Source organism: Archocentrus centrarchus, chromosome 13 (genome assembly GCF_007364275.1).
Source record: "Archocentrus centrarchus isolate MPI-CPG fArcCen1 chromosome 13, fArcCen1, whole genome shotgun sequence".
In the NCBI taxonomy this organism is placed as follows: domain Eukaryota; kingdom Metazoa; phylum Chordata; class Actinopteri; order Cichliformes; family Cichlidae; genus Archocentrus; species Archocentrus centrarchus.
In genome coordinates this window covers 35,777,861-35,798,181 of record NC_044358.1, presented here as the reverse complement: position 1 = coordinate 35,798,181, position 20,321 = coordinate 35,777,861, and the positions used below count along the sequence as shown (strand labels likewise).

At 41.9% G+C, this 20,321-nt stretch overlaps 1 protein-coding gene across 4 annotated transcripts in view; it reads left to right on the top strand.

Moving 5' to 3' along the window:
- The window catches only part of b3gat1a (beta-1,3-glucuronyltransferase 1 (glucuronosyltransferase P) a), an 89,863-nt gene extending 69,968 nt beyond the window's left edge, over positions 1-19,895 (top strand). For 3 of the 4 annotated variants that reach the window (XM_030744983.1, XM_030744985.1, XM_030744984.1), the window contains 7 exons: positions 1,033-1,193; positions 5,516-5,658; positions 7,754-7,825; positions 7,931-8,442; positions 15,103-15,399; positions 18,219-18,319; positions 18,626-19,895. In XM_030744983.1, coding sequence (XP_030600843.1) covers positions 5,547-5,658; positions 7,754-7,825; positions 7,931-8,442; positions 15,103-15,399; positions 18,219-18,305 — 1,080 coding nt within the window. In that variant the 5' untranslated portion in view covers positions 1,033-1,193; positions 5,516-5,546 and the 3' untranslated portion in view covers positions 18,306-18,319; positions 18,626-19,895. The remainder of the gene's footprint in view (positions 1-1,032; positions 1,194-5,515; positions 5,659-7,753; positions 7,826-7,930; positions 8,443-15,102; positions 15,400-18,218; positions 18,320-18,625) is intronic. The other variant, XM_030744986.1, reaches the window with a different exon arrangement.
- The last annotated feature ends 426 nt before the right edge of the window (positions 19,896-20,321 follow it).

The following is a 20,321-nucleotide window of genomic DNA, read 5'->3' as shown; positions in this document are numbered from 1 at the left end:
TTTTGTTTTTGTTTTTGTCACAACAGTACTTGCGTGTCGCTGTCATAAAAAGCATACACTGCACAATTTGCACTAACACATGAAGAGTAGATATATTCCTCTTTTCACACAACGATGTCAACCCCCAGATACATTTCAGTTTGAGAAATTTCACAAGCAAAGGCAAACTGAAAATAAGTTGCTTTGAATTTTCGTGCGCATCAAGAACACACTCCCCTTTCTGCTTTACTGGGTCGCAGGTAATTTGCCTTTTCACAGAACAGTATGCCTTAGTAAAATGATTCTGGGACTCCTGCTGTTCATTTCCCAAAACCTACATATTTTGCAGCTTATATGATTTTCTATCACAAAGCACTAAAAATACAGTCTTCAGCCATCAAGCTGTGGTGCTGATGCAGCGTGCAGACATCACTGGCTGTGTGAAGCATAAGCCTCCATAGAGGCAGCGTTCCCTCAGATGTATTTGAATAAGACATGATGCCAGTTTATTTTTGTAACATTCCCCACCCCAGACTGTTGGCAGGCAATAGTGTTGTGACTAACCATCTTCCAGTTTCCATATCAGGCAAAAATAAATAAAATACAGAGTCTGTGTCTGTTCAATTCAGCTTGGAATGAATTAAGTAAATCACATACCAATATACAGAGCATTAAGCAGAACGCTGCATTGTAAAGCGCAGCAGTGGTGTGCCACCGGGGGGATGGATTCATAGACGATGCACATCCAAGCTGGAGTTCACTATATTATACCAGCACACTTTCCCTCTGCAGCAATTTCAGCCCCAGCTCTTTGATGTTAAATTATGAATAGATGTCACACAACCGCGGTGCTCACTGAAAGTGTCCGTGGCCAAGAATTTCTGTAAGGCTTTTGACTCTTAGACCCTGTCCAAACTGCTTTAAACCTGGGTGGCTGTCACTGAGTGCCTCGTGTTAGTGTGAGTGGAAGAAGTGGGGTGAAAACACAAAGAGGGAAGAATTCAAAATGTGGCATTTTTGTATCATTTTAGCCAAAGTTTTCTCATCTTTCAGGTGTGGACTTGCTGATTCCTGTCTCCGCGAGCAGACAAGACAGAGGAAGAGGGAAAAGGAAATGGAAGGCTGATGTGTCATGGAGGATGTCAACGCTAGGTAGCCCATCTAGTATGCAGTGTGGCTTTCCCAGCCACGCCATGATCCAGGTCTAACTGTGGGTGAGCTCCCTTTTATCATTCATTAAAGTTGCATCAAGCATCAGAGTCCTGGCAACAATATTTTTAAAGAAGCACCCCATTATTTCAGTCAGAAAAGCAGAAGAAAATGGATAGAAGCAATATTTCTCAACCTGTAAAAGAGATCATTTAAGTTTTCTGTGGCTCTGGAGGAGCTTTGTCGTGTCTGAGAAAGTAACCCTGATGAGGTCGTGTGTTACAAAAAATGTTCAGTTAAAAAAAATTTTTTTTTTTCTTTTTTCCCAGGCAAATGGGCTCTAATAAAAAGATATTAAAGTCTGAGTCTCACTTGCGACTTTCGTACTTTAATCGAAGGTGAGCCAAGACGAAATGCTGCTATTGGGTTGGCTGGCAATGTCTGTAAAAGGCGTGACTTTGTCACACCACTCTACAATCACAGAGTGGTTCTGTAGTTCTAAAAATAGGCTGGCCTTTCTTCTATTGAATGCCTTGATAGCCATCACCGTAAAGCCGACACAGACAGCGACACTCCATTTTCTGGGGGCATCTTCTCAAGGTCAAAGAATCCATTCCATTTCAAATGTAAACAATGGCAGTAATGACTGATTGTCCCGTATTGAAAAAGGATTTCCACAATGAGTTTAATCGCCGTGATTTTTCCTCTAGAGTTTTCTGCGTTTGCTTCTGATACATGTTTTTGTTTAATTAGCAGTACAGGCTGTAGAATGAGTAACACACTTTTGTACATATCATTACGTGTAATTTCATGTTGTGAGGACTACCTCTGAAAGGCTTATTTTTCATTTACCAATTTACTGGGACATTATACCAGTCTACAGCATTAAAGCTGTCGAAGCATTTTCTTTAATGAAGCACAAACATTTGTGGTCAGTGGCTTTATCAGTTAGATAAAAATCCTTCTAGAAGCAAGTCATGTGACTGGGCAGCTGCCTTGAAGCACATATGACCACTTACTTGCACAGTAATTTCCAAGAATGATAACTTTCAGAGGTCAGCGAGGCATAAAAACTGCTTGTATCTACTGCTGGGTTGAGCGAACAGCCTAAAATTTGCGTTCCTCTGGCCGCTGCACTCTGCCTTTACAGCTTCAATTTTATTTTTATTTTTTTTGCACCTCTTCCCTGTCATTCTGCGCTTCCATTGGTCACATGAAAAATGTCACACAACAGCGCAGTGTGCTCCCCGGCCAGTTTCCTGCTTTGCTTGATGCAGTGGGGAAACAGTTCTTCTGTGGCCCAAGCCATAGAGTAGAAAGGGTTCAGCGCTGCCATTGTCGCACTGTTTGTGACGGGCCTAATAGATGTCAACTTACAAAAAGTCTCTGGTTAAATTCCTACAAAATTCATTATAGAACTTTAAATGTGAATAATGTTCATTGTGCAACCTTGTGTCCTTTCAGCATTTCTCAAAAAATCCCCTTTCCACCAGAACAGAAATAAATAAATACATACAGCTTTGCAGCACACATTTCTTTACCTCCAAAAAGAGCTTCTATGTTGCACAGGGTTTGTGTCACAACTATTTATACCTAGGGCCAGGGCATTAATTGTGTATTTATTTACAAAGCTTAATAAACATAATTGGCATGTACAATTATGTTAAGCCACAATATTCTGCCACCAACCCTAGCAGTGGGAGCAGGACCGCTCTGGGAAATGTGATGACTTGTTCTCTCTTGTGTAAAGCTGAAATGAATACGCTGAACACCTGTGCCCACATTATGTCTGTTTTCTTCTTTGTTTAATTGAGCAGATCACTTAATAACTGCATTTGCCAGTTAGGGCTCAGCATAATACCAGAAGCAGTTTAAATATGAGAGACAGACCCTGGGAGAGACGGGCAGGACTGTTGGCCGTAAATTCAATGTAAATGAGCAATGAAGAACAATAATGATAGCAGAGGTATGAAATATAATGATGCAATGCAAAACAAAGGGACTAAATAATACCCTAATTTTATGAAACATGTTTGTGCAGACTACATCAGAGATACACTATTGATTCAATTAAGTGTTCATTTAGCAATTTTAGACAAAATTCCTGTAAGATTTCTGGCAAGCTACTGCACAAAGGTATAGCTGGAGGGAAGGAAATGGATCTCATTCATAAATCATGACTGTTGTGCACAATGCTTTATTAGACATTTAGCTTTATGGCCCAAGTTTGGTAAATGCTGGAAGTTATTTAGAAAAAAAAAAAGAGCGTAGTTCTAAGTTTTCAGCTAAGATGGCTACGTTGGTTTCCAAGGTGCATTTCTAAACTATGATTGAATCATGCGCGCGCGCGCTCACACACTCACTCACACACACACACACACACACACACACACATAGAATAACAAAATTCTTCTACAGCTACTCACCAAAACTAGAGCAAGGATTTCTTTCTCTGTTACAACCACACAGTAAGCCATATGATTTGTCAGATAATTGTATTAAAAATGCTCCAGAACACACTGACAGTACAAACAAGGCTGAAAGGTCCAATTTAGTGACTTGAATTATCCCTCAGTAAAGCCTGACAGGTGACCATGCCATCCATGTCAGTCAACGGCCGTTCTCCTAATAATGTCAACATTAAGTCTTGATAAAAGTTGAAAAGGTGAGATTTGAAAAGATTTGAAAAAAAAAAAAAGCCTGCCCGCTGCTCCTGCTTTCACATTAGCCTTGGTATTTATCTTTGCCTAGAAGGAAGGTAGCTACTGTACCTGCATACAAGGCAGAAAGACATTTTTAATTATCTTTGTGTAACAAGTACATATTCAACACCCCTAAAATACCACTTTCCCAGTTTCTTTTTTAAAAAGGCCAAACTAGAGACTGAAATCAGAACATCAGCCAGATTCCCAAGATTAGCCTGCTATATTTGGTATGTAGTTGATGTTATTGTCTGATTTCAGACTCTTATTTTTCCAACACTTTTATTGTATTTTGAACAGAAGAGAAAAAACAGCATATCTAACAGCAATGCCACAGCAGCCATGATATAGCATCAAAACATGTAAGTAGGTATAAATAGAAAAATTTAAGAAAGAAGAAAAGACAAAACAAAGCACACATACTGCATACTAGTTATTCCCATTCCAAAATGCCAGTATGCAATTCCAGGATCTCTCAAATGTATTGAGTCTGTTATCACTGAGAAGTCTCAGTCTCTGCAGATGCAACGTATTTGCCATTTCTCCCATCCAAGACTGCAACCCATTCATATTTGTTTGATTTCAGACTCTTAACTTGAAAGTCTAAAGTACATAAAACAAACTATTTTCGATGTTTTTTTTTTTCCCTCTTTTTCATAGAGGAACCACAAAATAAAAACCTTTTCCCTTTCTTTTAAACCCAGGTACAGTACCAAGTTTGCAAAAGTGATTCTGTGAAACTGTAAGTTACTCCTAGTAGTTCTAACAGTGGTGTCATAGCTAAGACAATGCCATTTACAGAGTCACTGGGAGTTTCTGAGCGGTCGCATCTGCTATCCAATGCGAGACAGGCAACGCAGGATTCTACGCATGGGATATGCCTGGTTACATATGGTGTCAGGACACAATGTTTTTTTTTTTTACCAATAGCACTATTTCAGTTAATGTCTGGCTGATTCCTTCCATGCTGTAACTGAATCTTTCAAAGAGATACAAGGCTGAACCGATGTCCTGGACTCAGAGGGAAATGCACATTTGCAAAACAGTCATCCCACAGTCTGGTTACATCGCTTCCTGCCATTTGGCCTGTGAATACTTTCTGCACTGGGCACAAAATCACCACCGTGTCTGCAGTGATAGCACTGATGATCACACTGGGTTACCAGGGGGCACAAGCTGTCGATGCATTGCCTTCTCCAGTGGGTTTGACCTTCCTTTTTTTGGTCGGCACACATGTGGTAACTGCTTAAAACCTTATTTTTTAATTCTGTGTAGAGCAGTCCTGTTCTTTCACTTGATTGAAAACTGTGAGACTGTTATGTATTTGTGTCAATATAAAATTCTAGACAGCAAGTAAGCTATTATTCAGTTTTAGCCACTGAAAGTTCTGCTTTCCGGAGCGCGCCGTCCATACAGACAAGTCCTTGAGTGTCTTAAATGTTATTTAAAAGCATTTAATCAAGGCCCTGCAATTTCAATTTCCCTTTTTCAAGTAACTGAGATTCATCAAGAAATATGTTAGCTTGGTCTGGTGAAGGTTATGAGTCTAAGTTTGTGAAAATAAACACACTGGCTTTTAATGGGGGTTTTTTGTTGCTGTTTTTAATCAAGGTTCTAACTGTGGCTTTACTTGAAATCTTTGAAATGCAGAATGATAACACATCCTATCTTTTTTTTTTCTCCAGGTAATGCCGAGCCAAATAACCAATCCTGGAGATGCCGAAGAGAAGAGATATTCTTGCCATCGTGTTGATCGTGTTACCCTGGACTCTGCTCATCACCGTTTGGCACCAAAACGCTATTGCTCCACTCCTCGCCATCCGCAAGGGTACGCAGCACGCTGCACTCCACTGACGATATCAAAATCGAAGTGGGTCCTCAAACTTAACACTGTACTTCAGGTTTAGACAACAGGCACTTAATAGCCATGACCATCAGCTTCATTGGAACTGAAAAACACTTGTCCGGTCACTGGAAACCTCATCGGTCAGGGCTGTTTATGCAGTAAGAGAAAAGTTGCATATCCACACCATTTGGGAGTTATTTTTATTCCATATAGTCAGTCTGTCAGAATAGAACCGTTAAGCTGCATCTATTTTTTCATATTAATAATAACTTGCCCAGTGCAGCGCATTATGAAACTAAATCCTTCCGCAGCTTATCCATTCACATGCCCTGCAACAGCAATCCATATCTACTTGGTGTGGCACACAGCATCCAGTATACAATGTATGTCAATCAGCCATTTGAGCCAAATCTTCCCCTCATTTTAACATACTCAAAATGATTGCAAATTATTTTCAGAGACTGTTAAATGGCAATTAAAAAACATAAATGTGTCTTCTTGATTAGCGTCACAGAAGCTTCCTGTGTCCACGTTACTCACTAGTCTCCCAGCCATCTTCACAAAACACAAACCAACAGGTTCAAATGTTGAGATTCCTGCAGGGTAAAGGCACCCAAAGCAAGAGCAAAGCCCCTCTTCCTATAATGTCAGAAATGCACATACGGGGGGTTAACAAGGAAAACAGGTATACTGAAGATAATTTACACATGATTTGAATCAGCATGTTTTTGCAGGTTATTCAAACACTTTGAATAGAGTCTGATTAGCGTCTAAGATTATTAACAGTGATTAAAAAAACTGCTCTTCTCACATCGAATGTCAAAAAAAAAAAACTATTTTATAATCTCGTGAGATACACTAAAGACATACTGGAGCATATTTTTTTTAAAATGGCAATCTGACCGAGCTCTGCCCACAGACTTCCTTTTGTGTTCTTCGAAAAGAGAAAAGCTAGAGGTTTATTGGCAGTTTGCTCGCTGGCAGCCTCTGTTGAACATCTGGCCATCAGCAGATTGCGTTAATCTTTGTGCTGCAGAAAAATCCCCTTTTATGTCGAAGGTGCGAATAGAGCTCGAGAAGAAAAGTAAAAGATTGCCATTAGCTGTGGCACAATGGGAAGAAATGAGCAACCTTAATGACTCTATAATCATATTCTGTCCGTCATGGCCAAACTATTCAGGCCAAAATATCACAGCCTTTACCAAGGAAGTCAACGCGAAATGCGTCAGATGGTTGATTCATCGCTTTACAGGTCAGGTTTTTGAAAATGAGCCTTACCTTCTCGCATACAAAATGGAATATTATGTATCGCACTGACACAAACTACAGACTTATTCAGTTTGCAGACTTAAATTGTGTGCCACTCTAAAATAGCATCTAGTGAAACAGGGATTCTCAACATAACACCTTCTGCTCCATTCCAGTTTTAGGCTCTGTTACCTAAAACATGTCCTAAAACCCACACAAGGTTTCTTATGAAAGCTTTTTACACAAGAAACCTTCACTTTTCCTATTCTGCCAAACATGCAGTGTGTGTATATGTGGGTCATGGATGCGATGAAGATACAGACAAAATATCGCTAAAAGCAGCAGATTTTCTGCAGGATTCTTTAATCCTCATTTGTGTGATTATCTATGAGTCTTGGTACCAGAGTTTGCAACTTCGCCCCTTAAAAAGAAATGGCACAATTATGTAGTTGCTGCTCAACTGCAAAAGCTCTCAAACCTCGCTGTAATAGCAGACATGGTGGACATGTTTAGGCCTCTCTGAAGCCAAATGCATTTTAACTGTGAACACTGGGGCTAGAGCTAGGACTTAATTTAGCAAAATAAATAACTCCTGACTGTGAGGATGATACTTTGCATGGCAGATGGGGAATGGCAGGGGATGAGAGAGTCTGTGGTGGAAAAGGCATGTCTACTGCATTCACATACATGCCTTCTTTCTTTCTTTATAAAGAAAAGCCCAAAGGCAACACCGGGGGAATAGCAGGGCTCATCCCTCCCTCGTCTTGCGCTGTCTCTCTGTCCATCAGCTGTGTTATCCTCTCACGGTGCCTGCTTTCACTTTTTGCAGCCTGTCACCACCTAGTAAAAGAGATCTTTATCATTCCAGAGAGGCTTGCAGTCCGCCACCACCGGCTCTCAGGTACACTTTACCCCCATTGGGTTTAAGTCACCTGAGGCAAATATAGAAAAGGCAGCTCAAGGTTACTCTAATGCCTTACATGTTTTCTTATCCCCACATCTACAGATGATGGTGTCGAGGGCAAAAGGGAGGCAGGTGGCCAGGCACAGGACTCCAAGGAATACTGTGCCTCAGATAAGGACATTGTGGAGGTGGTGAGGACAGAGTATGTGTACACACGACCTCCGCCCTGGTCCGATGTGCTGCCTACAATCCACATCATCACCCCCACATACAGCCGGCCCGTGCAGAAGGCGGAGCTGACACGGCTAGCAAACACCTTCCTCCACGTCCCCAACCTGCATTGGATCTTGGTGGAGGACTCCCAAAGGAGAACGCCGCTCGTCACACGACTCCTCCGAGAAACAGGGCTGAACTACACCCACCTCAATGTAGAGACGCCCAGGAACTATAAGCTGCGAGGTGACACTCGGGATCCCAGGATTCCCAGAGGGACTATGCAGCGGAATCTGGCCTTGCGGTGGTTGAGGGAAACATTCAACGCCAACAGCAGCCAACCTGGAATCGTCTACTTTGCCGACGATGACAACACATACAGCCTGGAGCTGTTTGAGGAGGTTAGTGTCAGAACTGTAACAAGCATACCAGAGACAGGAAAGTTAAGCACACACACGGGCAGGCATAGGAGAATGGTCATGGGCAGGCATAGGAAAATGTGTAGCCCACACCTCCAATAAAAACATGACTAAGCAGATGAACTAATCCAGCCTTAACTGTGACACAGCTGTCCGAAGACAGTCAAAAGAATAGCAGCTGTGATTTGCAGGCAGCGAATCACATCACAAACATCACAAAAGACACAAACATCAGGCTTCCATGAGAGAAATTTCCCCATAAAGTGATGCAGAAAAATCAGAAATTGGTACTTAAAAAATTCACCAGAATGTGGCGTTTGACATTTCATGGAGGTCAACCACCAGACCCTCAACCTGACATGCCATTCACTCTTCAGCATGGAGCCTGTGCCCATGAGTGAGTCGATACTTGTTTACATCAACAGCAAACAGCAAGCAGGTGCATGTCACAGGATGATAACTGATAAATGTCAGCGCAAGTACATTTACAGATATCGTTCCCACGTCTAACCTGAACCTAACTTCTAAACTTTTGTCCAAATGGACACATGGCCATCTGCTGGAACCCAAATGTAATATCATTTTAAAACCTTTTGGTGGGCCAATCAGACTATTTTCACCAACAAATATGCTGTCAGCTCTAATCTGGTTATATATATTAAAAAGAAAAATCTCTTAGTCTCAAGCACCATTAATCTTTCAAATGCTCAACTTGAGTTTCTGCAACACTAACCATGTGCAGAGTTGATGATGGGTGTTTCAGGGGGAATAAAAAGGCCTTAAAGCTCAGCAGCCATTCAGCTAACAGAGGAATGACTGGAATTCATAACAACATATTAAAAACATTTTATGCACTGCATTAAAAATAACTGATTGCCCCTTTAAATAGTTACGTGAACAATAGATACAATGACAGCCAATATATGAATGGGACATTTGACCTTGTTAAGTTATATTAAAAATAATCATTCATAGAGCATGTACTACATTGAGAGCCATATATTATCTATTCTATATCTATTATCTGTGCTGTATATATATGTGTGTATATATATATATGTGTGTGTATATATATATATATATACACTGTTGGAGGAGAGGTGGTGGGCGGGGGTGAATTTGAACCATAAATTCTTAGCTGAAGTACTTTAAACTCTTAACAAGCACAGTCGGTATCTGAAGCCAGTTGGGAGAAGTTTGGGCATGTAATTAGTACATCTCAGGCCATCCATCTTGACATCAGTTGAATTACCTGAGCGGATACGGTCTAGGTCCTCCGAGTATGTGCCTCAAGTCTTGTTAGTAGTGCAGGCAGGGGCCGTAGTAAATGGAGCGTCTGTATTGACGGGGCCTGTCATTACCTTTCTCTGGGAATCAGCCAAAGCGCTTGGTCGCGCTCAGAGGCTCTCCATCACCTCCAACGGGCCTATTTATGGTCCAGAGTAATGGCCCCGAGGGGCACAGAGAGAGCCGTGGACAGGGAAAGCCAGACACGGGAAAGAATGAGCAAAAAAGAGGTGACAGCAAGATAGACAGGGCACAGAGAGTTGACTGCCACTACAGTAAATGTGGTAAATGTTAGCAAACATGCAGGGGGGTCTTGACAGGTAGACATATAGGTGACTCCTGCACTGTGAAAAAAATGTTTAAAATTTAAAAAACACCAAATCATTTTTATTTACTAATTATCAGCAAGCTTATAGTGAGCTTACCGTATAACTGTGAAATAATATGAAAACCTATGCGCTCCTATCTTTTACATTATGAGGATGACCTAACATTGTTAAAATTATTGAGATTTACGCTGACCAGACACTTCGTTAAGTACAAATTGCTAGTACCGGATAGGACCCCCTTTTGCCTTCCAAACTGCCTCAAACCTTGGAGGCACAGATTCAACATGTTGCTGCACATCCATGATGGGACTCTCCCGTTCCATCACATCCCAAAGGTGCTCTGATGGCTTGAGTTCTGGTGACTGTGGAGGCCATTTGAGTGCAGTGAATTCACTGTCATGTCTAGAAACCAGCTGAAACAATTCGAGCACTTCATAATGTGTTATCCTGCTGAAAGCAGCCATCAGAAGATGGGTACACTGTGGTCATAAAAGGATGGATATGCTCAGCAACAATACTCAGGTAGGCTGTGGCATTGGTACTACGGGGCCTAAAGTGTGCCAAGAAAATAACCCTCACACAATTACACCACCAGCAGCAGCAGCCTGAGCTGTTGATGCAAGGCAGCATGGCTCCATGCTTTCATGTTTTTCATGCCTGTTCGGACCCTACCATTCAAATTTCGCCGAAATCGAGACTCAGAATAGCCAACATTTTTCCAATCTTCTATTGTTAAACTTTAGTGATCCTGTACGACTTGTAGCCTCAGTGTCTGTTCTTAGCTGACAGGAATGACACCAAGTGTGGTCTTTCCCTGCTGTAGCCCATCTCCTTCAGAGGTGCTCTTCTGCATACCTTGGTTCTAATGAGTTATTTAATGAGTTGCTTTCCTGTCAGCTCAAAGGAGTCTAGCCTTTCTCCTCTGACCTCTGGTATCAACATTTTGACCCAGAAAACTGCAGCTCACTGGATATTTTCTCTTTTTTAGACCATTCTCTATTGGTTGTGTGGGAAAATCCCCGTAGATCAGCACTTTCTGAAATACTCCAACCAACTTGTCTAGCACCAACAACCATGTCAAGTTTGTAGCAGCTTAAATTACCCTTCTCGACCATGTCTACATACCTACATGAATTGAGTTTCAGCCATGTGATGGGCTGATTAGATATTTGAGTGTAAAATCACATTTTAATGCAGCATTTCAAATCTAAGTCAAATATACAAAAACTACACATTAACCCAAAAGGTAGGTAGCGTTCAAAAAGACTACATGACACAAAAGACTACATCACAGATGATTGCTATACACACTCGCCTGCAGTTCTTTTAAAGCAGCAGGGAAAATGTATATCAAAGAGCTACAGCAATTCACCTCAGCTGACACAGCTTGACACAGAGACAGTACACATCAGACACAATACTCCGTGGCAGCAGAGGAAAGTCATTGTCATCGGCTGCTGTAGAGGACACTGCCATTGTTGCCACCAATGCATGGCTGGTATCTGAATTCAATCTCAGCCTTTCATTCCAGCAGCACTTCCTTTGGTAGCCTTTGGTGCATACTGTCTGTTATTAAGTGCACAGTTTTTAGGTCAGGCCTTAATGAAAACTGATGAAAAATTCATGTACCACATGAATTAAAGACCCACATACAGTATATTATTAAGGCCTCATTAGATATGCTTTATTCCCAAGCCCCACCCCCCCACCCCAAAAAAAACCTGTTTACTGATTATTATGCTATTGTTGAGACTGTTCTCCGCTTTAGCTGTCCGGCAAGCTCCCGGCCACTTAAACCCAAGAGAAGAGAATAAACTAGCAGTTTAACAGAGATAGATGATATGCACATAAATATATCAAATCCAGACACATCAATATTATCATTATAGTTTGGTTACTGAGGATCTGAAAATACATTTATTCTCAGAATAGTCAAACAACCCAAATACTAAAAACGTACTGAAAAATGCACCACATTAGCAAAAATTATGTTTAAAAGACATCATTTGAAGTTCAAACAGAAAACTGTTTACATATGCAATCCAATGTGTGTCGGTTTCATTTTCTTTATTGTTGGTTGAATAATTATAATTATAATAGTCTAATTAGGACAGACTATATAATTAAACGGGGAAAAAACTGTATTCTAAAACCCAAATAACTAAGTGCATTTCTATTGTTTGGACAAAGAAAAAAGAGAAATCATAATCCACAGACACTCCAAGCTGCAGAAGCAGATGACCCTTCTGTTTCCGTTATCTTCTCTGAACCCTTAAGGACTGATTAATGCATCCGGATGCTTCCCTTCATTTCTCTGCTAGAATTTAGGTCTCTTTTTGAATTCCTGCTGTCAACAACTGTACACTTAAGCACAGAGTGTAAACGCACACACTGGCATTCACTCACAAAGTAAAACATCATTGAAGAAAGAAAAACTGTACAGTCACATCGTACTCACCAGAATGAGATGCGCGGGGGGGGGTACTTGGTTGCATTTTCATTTGCTTGGCTCCCGGCTAAAGAGGGATTTATGTTGCTTTACTCCCGCTGATATTCCCCACAGAAGCAGAAGGCGCTCTTATTTTCACATGGTCTGCGTAGATGGGAAAGTGACAAACCTCTTCACGCTGCCTGTAAAGCGCCTGATTCATTGCGTGTTTCCTTTTGTTTTAAGTTATAAACTTATAAAGGAAGGAAGCAGGCATGTATCATTTGGGCAAGAAGAACGCCTTTACTTCTGGCCCGGCTGTAAAAGAAAACACCAGCAATTTATATGTGTGTGTATATATGGTTGCAGGTACAAAATACATTTCACTGTGCATTGTACTGTGTATAACTGTGCATGTGACAAATAAACACTATCTTAATCTTAATCTTAATCAAAAGTTGAGACAACGTTCAGGATTGAACAGCAGCTTTTGAGAATCAAGTGCAGAGCCACATATTCTCACTCCCGACTCTTCATGTGCTAAAGCTAGGACAAGATCGGTTGGAGTCATATTTTAATGCACTGGGTACGGTGCATTATGCATCATTACTCATAGTTTTTTGAAGTGCAGGATAGCATCTGGCCTGATGATGAGATATAAAAAGTGATAATAGTACACAGTGGGAGGTAGGCATGGTGGCAGTGGCAGAAATCACAGGACTACCATGATGGAGACAGGCGTTCTACAGTATTGGCTTAGTTCAGGAAAATACTGTTGTTTGTGTTAAAATACACACTTTAACAACGTTAACCGCATGTCTTAAGGGACACTCCTCCCAGCTGCATTAAGCTTCTTCAACTTGCTTGCTTACCACCGAGATGAGCTCTACAACAGTGACAGCATCAGCACGCTCCATTTGACAACAGTCTCATGGCATCTGTTTCCATTAAAGCCTTCCTGACTACCCTGCGTGTTGAAAACGGATGTTAACTTGGTACCCTGTGTGCTCAAATGTGGCACCAAAGGATGAGTTGAATTAACCTCAGCTTTGAAAGGATGCAACTGAAGTGATGGCCAATGGGAGCACAGGATACTGCTGACTGACACATGACAAGGTGCAAAATATACCATGGCGTTGCCTGTCACGCCCTCTGTATAAATAGTATCACTATCATATATGCACATGCATACAAGCGTTTCATTTACAGAGCTCATTACAATAGTACAGACTGGCCAAGCTTATCTGGGTGAGTTGAACAGTCGTTTCCCCTAAAGCTCAAATCCAGTGATTCCCATAAGCCCCCGGGCTGCTTCATGCTGTTCAAACTGCTTCTCTCTGATCACCCAGGCTCTTCACACAGCAGCCCATCAGATCACACACCAACCTAACACTTGCGACTTGTGCGCAAAGCGATATTTGCATGCACTTTGCACAAAATTGCAAGCTCCAAACACACATTTAGCCAAGTAAGCTTTTATTAATATTGTGCAAATTCACAACAGCAGTCATTTCAGTGCCTTTAACATGAAGATCCTGCAATATTATAGAGAAAAACCCAATGATCCCCTGTGAGCAAGCACTTGCTCAGGGAGGGGGGGAAATCTTTTTAACAAGAACAAACCTCAAGCAGAACTAGGCTCAGAGAGAGCAGCCATCTGCCAAACCCAAATTGGAAGCTTGTTCCTCAGGAGAGGAGCCGGATAGCTGAAGGCTCTACCTCCTATTCCTACTGAAAACTATAGGAATCCCAAGTAAGCCTGCACTCTGAGAGTGAAGTGCTCTGTTGGGATAATGTGGTCCTATAACGTCATTAAGATATGATGGGCTCGGTCCTTAGACATATTTTACTTTCTATTCTGACAGGGAGCGCATGGTTATGGATGTTTTCTCCATGTGTGCTCTTATGGTCAATGCATGGAGATACTCTCTCATACACACACACATACACCTTTATTTTTAGTGGGCCTTCCTATGGAGAGGCACCAGCATCATTATTTCTGCTGCATTGAGTTTGATTAAATCACTTTGCTGTTTCCAAACCTTCTTCTTCCCTCATTATAAAAATGTACCTTTTATGGCTGCAGCAGCTCTTTCCACAATGGCAAAGACTCACTGAGCAGCAGACAAAGGAGAGGGCGGCAAAATCGTTTGATGCTGGAAGATTAAAGGATGAAAAAAAAAAGAAAAGAAAAGAGGAAGATGGTGGTTCGGCACCTTAAAGAATTTCCTCAGCCATCCAGCTACCAGGGCCACTTGCTCTAATGGCTCTGCTACTTCAAACCCTCTTGGCACTGCCCCACGCTTATTCGCTTTAGATGGTTGTGCCTAATTATCTTCTTGTAGGGCAGCTGTTGAACAATGTGTGTGATCAGCCTTCATCTGACAGCATGTCAGCTTCACAAGCTACAATAGCTTGGTCAATATTCACCGTCTTTCAGAATGAATAGCAGCGGCAGCTCTAAAAAGCCTCTGTCCGTGCTCTGCTGTAAAGCCAGCGGCTGATGCTCAAATACTGTTTCACTGTCATGTATGGTTTTTCAGTTGACTAATTCGCTGTCTTCCCCTGTCTGTTTCTTTTCTCTCCTCTCCCCGCTAGATGAGATCGACTCGGAAAGTTTCTGTGTGGCCTGTGGCTTTTGTGGGTGGCTTGAGGTACGAATCCCCCAAGGTCAACGCAGCCGGTAAGGTCTACGGCTGGAAGACAGTGTTTGACCCTCATCGGCCCTTTGCCATCGACATGGCTGGCTTTGCCATCAACCTGAGGCTCATCCTCTTCAAGCCACAGGCATATTTTAAGCTTCGCGGGGTGAAGGGAGGTTACCAGGAGAGTAGTTTGCTCCGGGAACTTGTCACGCTCAACGACCTGGAGCCAAAAGCAGCCAATTGCACTAAGGTAATTTTCTTTTTTTCATGTTTACTGATGTTAAGCAGCTTGCCTTGAGCAGTTTTGTAGTTCAGGGATTTGCTGTAGTGTTTGTGAGGATTTTAAATCCTACAAGACTGAGAGCCTTACCTACTACAACGCTTTTTTTTTTTTCCTGTAAAGGGTCACAAGCTCTACAGGCTGGGAACCACGTGCTTTGAAATGTGGTGGAATAATGGTGTAAGGTAGAAATGAAATGGAAAAACTCAAGTAGAGGACTATAGTAGTAGTATAGTACTTGAGTAAATGTTTTTGCCACAACTGACTATAGCATGCTAAAATAACCACACTAAAACATACCCTTCTTTGTACTCCTTTTTGTCTCTAATGGGTACCACATACATACTGTACTACAAAATAATTACATTCAGTAAGATTTTAAAGTACAAATTGTGACCATAAACTCATACAGTATTGTGCTTCCAAAGAGCTAGATTTTGCATTTTATTTTTATTTTTTTTTGTAACTATTGCTCAAGCGCTTCAGGTTTCTGAAGGTCTTTCAAAGTTCTTCTTTGGACATCAGCTCTTTTTTTTTTTTTTTGGTCATTTTTCAGTCTTGACCATTTTCAGAGTGGTTTTCACTGATCTGTGAAACATTCAAGCATTAAAAAGGCACCTAACTCAGTAAATCTCTGCAGCTATTTCCCATTTTCATTGGAAGCAAAGAGGACTGGCACAACACTTCTGCACAGTACTGTATATCAAAGGCGCTGAAGGGTCATGTACACAGACTTCTATATACAATTGGGCATATTTTTACAACCAGAGGAGTCACCCTCTGTTGGAAAGAACACAGATTTAAGGCACTTGGGTGTCCACTTGACTTTTTTAGGTCTGTGTACATAACCTGCATATTACCGTGAAAAGATTTTTCTAAGTTTGTCACTCTGAGCCATCTTTGTAAATGAACATCGCCAATCATCTAGACCTAGAGGAAAAAGTGGAAAAGAAATCCACAATATGTTTTCTCGCAGCATTAAAATCAACCCCCCCGCCCACCCCCTGAGGCAGGTTTGCAACAGAGAGAATTATTTTTAGTTTTCACAAGTTATGTAATAGTATTTTTTTTTTCTTTCTGTCACGAACACTATTGGAAACAAACTGCTGTGATTATGCAGAAAAGAATCATAAGAGATGAGAGCGTGAGTTTCTATAATAAAAAAAAAAAAAGAATCAAGAATGTCAGAGAAGCTGTTCCCAACAACAAAACACAGTAAGTCTCCTTTATAAGAGAGGTCATATTAATTATTAAATAAAAAGTTTTGGTGCATGTGCTTACTTATATGTGACATTTCAGAGGTGCTCTTCTAACTGGCTCCTGGCTTTTGGACTTAGAATAAACAAACTGGGCTGAAAATCCTAGTCCTCTTCCAGATACAGAAGGTGATGCATTTCTTGGTCCAAACTTAGAGGTTTCATAAAACTGTGATGACTTTCTAATGGTCAGAATGTCAATAAGTGTATGGCTGTTGCTGAAAAGTTGGAAATCATTGATTGTATTTCTCACACTGCCCTCCTGCTCTCTTGCACTTCCACACATATACTTGAGTCAGTAGCTTGAGGCTAGCAGGAGCGTCAACAACACCATTTTTTCTCAGTACCCGCTCCAGCGTTCCTGTTTATGGCCAGTGGTCTGGGTCACTTCACTCTCTCGGGGCAATGGGGAGTCAGCCAGAGGGCTTTCGCTAGCCAATATCCACACCACAACCACCCCACCCCCCCCCCCCCCCCCCCCCCCCCCTTCCCCCACCACCACAGTCACACACAGATACATAGAGAGAGAGAGTGAAAGAAGGTAAAGGAAGAGAGAGAGAGGGACTTTCAGCCAGTTTTTCCTCCTTCTCTCCTCTGCCATTCAGAGGACCAAATGAAAAGAGGGGATTCAGAGGAGGGCTGAGAGAACGGAATTGGAGTCGATGGAGGAACGGGGACGTAGGGATGTCACACTGATTACAGATGAGTGCAGGGACGGACAGAAGGGTGGGAGGGAAAGGGTGAGGAGACAAAAGAAAAAAAAATGGAAAGTCGTGCCCAGTCATCTCTCTTCCTCATAATCTACCACTTCAGATGCAGCTTTCACTATTACCCCCACACACACACACACACACACACACACTCACACACCTGAGCAAAGTGGGAGTGGACTCCTGGCACATCTCACACGAGTCTTATGCATAATTCATGACCACCGCTGCGGCAAGATGAAAGGAAGAAGGGTTCCAGCACAGGGGGGGGGGGGGGGGCTGAGGAGAACATGAGCTTGACACTTACAGTTTCTTTTCTCTCCCTGTTCCTTTTCTCATCCTTTTCCTGGATGTTTGTCTGGTCTCTTGGGCCAAACCAAGCCAGTGTAAAGGCTTGATAGCACAACAGTATACCCAGAAGAACTGTGCAAAGAGCTGCCCCACAAAGGCAAAAGCTTACACAAACTCCGTGTGAAAACATTTTGAACCAGGCTGCCATTTGTTGGTAGCCATTAACCCCATGGCAAGAAGAGAACTTTTACACAGGCCAAGCTGAGAGGACTGCATCATACTTGCAAGATAACACTCCTGTGGTCTCTCTTCACTCCCTTCTAATGCAGGGTTCACACTCAAGTAGCTCTTTACACATAGATGGGCCCTGTGCTGGAGCTATAAGCGATATTGAATGTTTTTGAAGAACATGAGTCGGAGTGGGAGCTGACGGGGGGGGGGGGGGGGGGGGGGTAGACTGAATGGGTGCATTAAGGGAGCGGCGTGTTACTAATGTTGCTGCTGTTTGTTTCCGTGCTGTTTTTCTCACCAGATACTCGTTTGGCACACAAGAACAGAGAAACCTGTCCTTGTAAACGAGGGGAAAAAGGGATTCACAGACCCCAATGTGGAGATTTGACCGTTTACCCCACCGTAAGTCTCCAATACCGAGTTAACAAATGTTACTGAGCTTAACCTTTTAGGCTTCAACACGCCTGATTTGTGAATGAGGTGAATTTGGAAGGTCGGTATCACCTGATCTCACCTAGTTAGCCTGCAAAACGAGCATTTGTTATTAATATTTCCTAATACGCTGTTCATTTTTAATACCCCTCTGTTAAAGTCCAATTAGCTGCTGTCCATTATTAAATGTCACCAAGGAAGTAAACAGCTTTGATGAGATTAAATTAAGCCCTGGTGATTTTTTTTCTCAACCCATCTTAATCCTTTCTATTGCAGGTGGCTGGCCTCAAACCTGCGAAGGGAGAAAATGGTGAAGCTTCCCGATGAGTGCAACCAGCGTTAACATCATAATCATGAGAAGAAAACAAAGAAGAAGGTGGAGGGGCCTTTAAAGGGGGACTTAATCCTCATGACTGAATCTGACATTTAAAAATAAAAAAAGAAAAGAAATATGGACCAAAACAGTACATGATGTATTGTATTAAAGCACAGATTAGTAAAAGGCAGCGGATATTTGTCAGGTGTCTGCCACTAATATACAGAGGGGACAACAGAGGACGCTTCACAGGGTCGGTGTGGACAGTCGTGACCTGCGACTCCAAGGACCCGTGGCCCGCTGAGGACGGCCTAACAAAAGAGACAGCACAATAGAAAAAGCGTGTTTAAAAATATCCACCTCAAATGTTAAAAAAAAAAACAAAAAAAGGAAATAACACACAAATAGATCTGGATCTGCACACGGTACCCCACAGAAATCCCTCATGGACTTAAGGACACGGCCTACTCCATCATCAGCCTGGATAAAAACACCGCTCCAAGGACAAAGACGTCTGATGTGGACTTTCCGAGCGAACGCAAACATGGCAAGGGGAGGAATGTTCTTTTGATAACTTAGAAATGTTTGCTTTAAGTTAATTTAACCGGTTTAGGTGTTTTACAGGCACTTGACTTGCTAGTTCAATACTACTGACTCTTAGCTTCATTTACTCTCGGGTTATCACTGTCCATTTTATAGTCATCCATCATAAATCATACACTTGAAGAGAGGCTGCTGTTTGGCATAAACCCCTCTGCGCTTCAGAGCTGAACTGTACTGTACAAGTAAACATCAGAAACCTAACACTCTCCTTAGCACTTGAAAATACACAGATGTTCCTCTGTGACCACCTATATAAATAGTAACTGCATATGAGATCAGTCAGAGGGGTTTGACAAGTGCATTGTAATTACTGTATTTCTGTGTAAAGAAAAAGCCCCCCCCCCCCCCAGTGAATTCCTCAGAATGACACACAACAAGGCACAGGTTCACTCTAGGTTCAACATGTGGAAAGAGTAATAGCACATCAGCATCAGCATTATCATTATGTGGCAGAGTCACAAACGCTGACCTGATCCCCCCACCCCCCGTGTCGGCTTTTCAGCTGCCGCAGCTTTGTCAGTTTTTCACAATGCAGAGAAACAATGATTTAATATTTCCCCTTGTCTATGCACACACATCTGTTCTGGTTTTCAAGAGTCTGCTGTGTATAGTTGCAAAAAAAAAAAACCAAAAAAGAAGAGGAGGAAGAAAGATGAAGCAGCATCAGAACAGATGCAGTTGGTTTAACAAAGCCTGCCAGTCCCTGTTCGCTCTAAAGAAACCCCTAAAACCAAACTTCAGTGCAGTTTGCATGGCCTCAAAATATACATAACTTTATTATTATTATTATCATTTACAGCCTCCACATATGAAATCAAATAATAAATTCAACCCTTAAGTAACAGTGGGCTAGAAGCAGAAAAGCACAATGAAAATGAAAGGTATTTTTGCTAATGATCTGGCAGCAGCACGTTCCATACTGATGTTGTATCTCATGCTTTCTTTGTGTATTATTATCCATGGATGGCAAAAGGGAGCTGCCCCCCCCCCCCCCGCCTCCCCCACGATAGACATCAGCAGCTATGACGCTGCACACTTTAACAAAGTTATTCT